This window comes from Notechis scutatus, chromosome 5, assembly GCF_049901735.1.
Source record: "Notechis scutatus isolate UNSWTSFEM ecotype Mainland chromosome 5, rNotScu1.2, whole genome shotgun sequence".
In the NCBI taxonomy this organism is placed as follows: domain Eukaryota; kingdom Metazoa; phylum Chordata; class Lepidosauria; order Squamata; family Elapidae; genus Notechis; species Notechis scutatus.
The window spans coordinates 34,813,599-34,819,859 of NC_142013.1; the positions used below are offsets into that span (position 1 = coordinate 34,813,599).

Genomic DNA, 6,261 nt, shown 5'->3' on the forward strand with positions numbered 1-6,261 from the left:
GGTCTTATTTTTTTTTGAGCCCCGAAAAAATGGCTAGGCTCTCTTTTCGGGGGTGACTTAATTCCCCCACTTGCATCTTTGGGTGGGCGGGTGGCGACGGCTTGGATGTTGGCATCGGCGTTGGTGGGGCACTTCGTATCGGGGTCAACGCAGGCAGCACCATATCCGGATGTGCAACAAAAGTACTTCCTAATGGCAAGCCCCCCCACCATTCCCCCCCATTTCGCATGTTTTAATATAGGCCTTAATTTGGGGGAGGGGCTTAATTTCATTTCATGCCTATAAAACATGCTGGGACTTCCTATTGGGGGAGGCCGTATTGTTGGAGAAACAGGGTATTTGTGTAGACAATCTATACCCTTTACCGCTAATCAATGATTTGCTGGCAGCTTTAGCAACTGGCAGATATTTCACTAAATTGGATTTACGAGAAGCCTACTCTCGAGTTTGGATACAAGAGGGGCATCAATGGAAAACTACTTTTAATTGCCCCCTTGGAAGTTTCCAGTTTAACGTTATGCCGTTTGGGCTGCAAGGAGCACCCGCCGTTTTCATGCAACTCATGAATGAAGTATTACAAGAACATTTATATCGTGGCATTTTAATATACTTAGATGATACCTTGATTTATACTAAAACAATGGAGGAGCATTTTGCCTTAGTGAGAAAAGTTCTGAAAAAATTACTTGACACTAAGTTGTATGTGAAACTCTCGAAGTGCGAGTTTCACTGCACATTGTTGGATTATTTGGGGTACAGAATATCAAATAAAGGAATAGAGATGGATCCCAATAAAGTCAGAGCCATAGTTGACTGGAAAGAACCAAAAACACTAAAACAATTACAAAGTTTTCTAGGATTTGCGAACTTTTATCGGCAGTTTATTCCTAAATTCGCACAAATCGTTTTACCACTAACAGAATTGTTAAAAACTAAACATCAGTCGCCAAAACCCAGACCCAGCCAACCCACTGTGTGGTCACAGGAGTGTCAGCAAGCGTTTGACAACTTAAAAGCCTTATTTGCTCAAGAGCCCATTTTAAAACATCCTGATACAACTAAAAGTTTTGTACTACAGGCTGACGCAAGTGATGTGGCTGTGGGAGCTGTCCTATTACAGTATACATCACGAAAATTTACAACTACAGAGCGAAGGTGGGCTATTTGGGAAAAAGAGGCTTTCACTGTAAAATGGGCACTTAGTACATGGCGACACCCATTAGAAGGGTTAAAAGAAAAATTCAAAGTGTGGACAGATCATAAAAATTTGCAAGCATTGCAAAAACTGAGAAAACTGTCCCCTAAACAAGTAAGATGGGCTTTGTATTTTAAACATTTTGATTTCCACATGTGATATGTTCCGGGAGGTAAAAACTTCATGGCGGATGCACTATCTCGACTACCTCAATACAATGTATCTAGAGACGAAGTCATTCAACCCATGATCTCTGTGGGAACGCCGATCGAACACATTCAGGTGTTGACAACAAAAGAGATAACCAAAAAGGAATTTAACAAATCTAACTATAATAGAAAACTTACTTTTAATTCCATGTACCTTCATGATCAGCAAATACTCATTTATTTTAATCAGTTTTTAACAAGATCTTTTGTGATGTCCAAACAGCAGGTTAACAGTTATCCTATCATCTCTATTTCTGTCTATTTGGGTCCTCTTGATTTGCTGATTGCTTTAATATTAGAAGCTTAATACTAGGGGATAATTGGATCTGAACATAGTAGTTTAGATTTATTTTTAAACTTACTATTTTCTATTCTGAGTTCTCAGATTGGTTTTCTTCAAAAAAAAAAAAAAAAAAGCTTCGAGAACAATTCCAAAATATCTATCGTCTACATTATATTTCTGACAAAGAAATTCATACAATAGATTATATAAGAAATATTAGAAGGCTCCAAATTAGGGTTATTTCACCTTTTTTAACACCTTGACATTACACTGTTCTGCAATTTCACATTAAGTATATTAATAAAACATCTAAAAAGGATTTGGGAAATGATTTTTATAATGTGCATTCTATGTCATAATACTTATTAGGTTTGTACTACTTGAATTTGATTTTTTCAACCTTTATGTACCTATTAATCTATCTTCATATATTCTAATTATCTTAAATCTATAACAAAATTGTGTGTGTGTGTGTATCTTTAAGTACACAAAATTATTTAAAAATTGTACAATTAACATATTGATATTATTAAAATATTGATTATTAAAATAATCAATTACAACTGGAGATTTAAAACACTGTTTTGTCAGTTTTCTATGTTGCTGAAAGAAATCAGAAAGACAAAATACATACAAACTCTGACTGAAGGCTATTTCCAGTTGAATGTTAGGAAAAATTTCCTAACACTTTAACAGTAGAACCAATTATTCAGGAAAATGGCAAGCTTTGTTTCACTGGATGCAAAAAGTCTGAACAGGTTGAGACACAAATATATTCATCTTACTCAAGTAATCCTGACAAAATTAATGAGGCTTACTTGTATGTAAACTTGTATGAGATTACATTCTGAGACTATTACATGTATATTATATGAAGCCCAAGTCACAAAACTAGAACTGGAATCCATATTGGCAGCATATAAACAATATACACCATAAATTTTACTTGCATGACAAAAATATAGTCACTGATTGGTAGAAAGTTTTATAGGCAACATTTAAACTATTGCCATGTTATCCCTTATGCAGAAAAACTACACAAACCAAGTTAATATGTACTTTATTTTTCCCTATAGATGGGAAAGCATTATAACCAGGGGTGGGTTTCTACCGGTTCTGTCCACCTCTGTAGAACCGGTAGCTCTGAAGAGCAGCAGACATAGAATCGGTTCTATGCAGTGATGGGATTCAATTTTTTTTACTACCGGTTCTGTGGGCATGGCTTGGTGGGCGTGGCAGGGGAAGGATGCTGTAAAACCTACAGTCAGAAGTGGTATTTGCCGGTTCTCTGAACTACTCAAAATTTCTGCTACCGGTTCTCCAGAACTGGTCAGAACCTGCTGAATACCACCTCTGGTTCTATGTCTGCTGATGTTTTTGCTCACCCGCCCACCCGGGCTATTACCTGATCTTTATTTCCTGATTTTTCAACTTCAGCTGCTAAACCAGGCACAGCTGCAGTTAAAAAAAGCAGGAAAAGAGGGCTGTTTCAAAAGCTGCATCTCTGCACACAGCATGTGGATGACAATTTACAGGCCGCTCACAGTGTGCAGGGAAGCTCGTAAATCCCGAACCGGTAGTTAACCCTGTTGTATCCCATCCCTGATTATAACTAAAAGAAAATTGAATGTATTTATTATATTTTAAATATGGATTTAATGCATACTAGAATTTAATGAGAATGTCTTGAGACAATGGCACTATTTTTGTACTCATGATACAATCCTGAACTTACAGCTACACAACTCAACACATACTTTAGCATATAATCAAAGCTAGTCTGACAGACTGTTTTTACAATGTGAGAATATCTCCATAGTCCATTGTTAGAGTTATCTATTAATAACATAGCTTTTTACCCAAATAATCCATAACCCTGAGTAAATAATAAAAAGTTACTCAAGAATCCCATGACTTAGAGTACATTTAAAGAAATCAGAAAAAAAGGAGTCTAGGTATATCGCCAATTTAAAATTATATTGAATGTGCAACTTCTCAAAGTAACGCGAATAGTATTCTTCACAGGAGACATTTGCCTGATGCATACCTATTCTGTGGCCTTAACACAGATGTATATTAGAAAAGACTGCATACGTTTACATCACATCGATATAAAAGACATTTCTAAAAATTTCTCATTTATTCTTTATAATTACTTTCCATTTTTAGAATGAGCCTGGAAGAAAAAATTCTATCCCAAAGAACTTTATCTACTGAATCACAACCACTTATTCTGTTCAACAATTTGAGTTTGTAAGGAGGAATCTCTAGGAAAAGTTTATTTGCAATAAACAATGCTTGTCATATATTTGATGCTGTATTTTTGAAAGATTACAAATACAACAAGGAAGAAATCACCACCTATTCCAGCACAATTTCATACAAGTTTCCTAAGCAATCATAACTTCTAAGTGGTTTCATAAAAGTAACTCTCAAGTTAATAGAGATATAGCACATTAATATTTGTGCAAAAGTTTTTGTTTCCTTTCCTTATCAAATCTTTTTCTTTTTTGACTTTGTATTTTTTCTGCAACTTGCATAACATTGCATATTCTGAAACAGCACAGTATGATATAAAATTAGGAGACGTGTGTGTGTTTGTGTGTGTGTGTGTGTGTATTCTAATTTTTCTTACCCTATACAGAAATAGGCCTATATAAACAGAAAAGTGCCTGATTTTATTCGGATCTCGTACCGGATCTCATTGAATAAAAAGATTCGGTCGAAAGTTTATTACACACTGAACTGCAACAAAAAACATTCCCCGTTTCCAAGGAGCCTTTCTCGAAAATAACTTAAATTCTCTTTGCTGTCTGATAGTTTTGGGGGTTGTTCACGCGCGACAACTCCAACCTCCAACTTTACACGCGAAAAGCCCGTTACACACACATTAAATACACACGTGAAAACTAGCTTTTAAATCCACAAAGCCCTTGAAAGAGTTACTGGCTGGGATCAGACAATGTATTCAATCAACTGTAAAAAAGGGGGGGAGGGGAATCTTGTGTGGCACCCCAACCTACACACACACACACACACACACACACACACACACACACACACACACACACACACACACACACACACACAGAAAACCAACAAGCAAGGCCTACTTGCTTGCCTTACCGGGAAGGCGGCCTCATGTTATGGCTCCGCAACGCGGCATCTTCCTCGCAATTGAGTAACTTCAACTTCTCCAGCAGATCCTCCATCATGACAAACATGTGATAAAGTGCTCCCGGCCCGCGCTCCAGCACCGCCACTTCCCCAGTCGCATCCCCTTCGTCGGCCGCCGCCATGACACGTCTCAATTGCAGCTGCCCGCTTCCAAGTTGTTGCCAGCACAACGCTTGGCAAGCATCAAGGCCGCCCGCGTCACCCGGGAAACAAACCCCGCCTGCTCGAATGCTCACCTTCCAATCGCTTCTTAATCCGAGCAATCCTTCCGTGATCGGTCCGACCAATCAGCTCCACCCGAAGTGATTCACGGGAGGCGTCTTCCCGTATAAGGGCTTCCAGATCTAGGAGCGAAAATTCGGGATGGTCGCTAGAGCCCGGGAACTTTAATTCTTTATTATCCTCTAAGGCTCTCTGGGATTTTACAGTGCACGCCTGGAAACCGGAGCTGCAAATGCAAATTTACAACTTTCCGATCTGGGCTGCAATAATCCGGACAAGGAAGCAAAGAGCAGTGAGGTGGATTGCGGAAAAGCTGTTATTTCGCAACTCAGATCTGGGTGCCTATGCTTTACAGCTGTGCGATCAAAGCCCTCAGAATTTATTCAGTACACTCTGGATACCCCCAAAATTGGGGTAATGGATAAATTATATTCAACCATGCATATGTATGGAGTGTAAACAGAAGAAAGAAACCAAGAGAAATTAATATTGGGTAGAATTAAATGATAGATCTTAAATTTGGAGTACTTGTTAAACAGGTCTTTTGTGCTTTGTAACAACCAATTTTTGACTGCACTGATAAATTAGATTAAAAATAATTTGGTTCAGCAGACTTCCCACAATAACTAAGGGGAACGTTAGGGGATGTCTTAAAGAACAATGCTACTGAGAGATAAACTTGCCGATAATCTGATATTACACAAGCTGCATTTGCATAATAACTGGGCCTTAAGATATGGTTAGTAAATCACAGCATTCACAATTTTTATATGGCACTGTGATACTTTAGCTAATATGTTGTAAAATGATGTGATGAGCATGATTCAGGATTGTTCTTTATCCCTTGAAAATAATAATATTGGGTTTAGTATGTTGTGAGAACACAGCCATATTGTAGTTATCTTGATCAACAGTTATCAATATCTGTATTCAACATGAAAATTTCCAATTAACATTTTAAAAACCAACAAAGTAGGCTGCCCTTCTATATCTTGTGGAATCACATTCTAGTTTAATGTGATGTGTGAACAAATTCCTAAGTCACTTGTGCTTTGGATAGCTAGAGTGCTCAGCTTTTACTTTCAGCAAGTAATGGGCATTATAGTAAGTCTTAAATTGGAATTACAAGCACCATCCGGTGTGTTGTAAACAGTTAAAATACTGAAAGTCTGCAC

At 37.7% G+C, this 6,261-nt stretch overlaps 1 protein-coding gene across 2 annotated transcripts in view; it reads right to left on the reverse strand.

Moving 5' to 3' along the window:
• The window catches only part of IFT57 (intraflagellar transport 57), a 36,775-nt gene extending 31,645 nt beyond the window's left edge, over window positions 1-5,130 (reverse strand). The window contains exon 1 of one of the 2 annotated variants that reach the window (XM_026663975.2): window positions 4,814-5,130. In XM_026663975.2, the coding sequence (XP_026519760.1) occupies window positions 4,814-4,986 (173 nt within the window). In that variant the 5' untranslated portion in view covers window positions 4,987-5,130. Of the gene's footprint in view, window positions 1-4,808 lie in introns of both variants that reach the window. The other variant, XM_087966534.1, reaches the window with a different exon arrangement.
• Window positions 5,131-6,261: the final 1,131 nt, after the last annotated feature.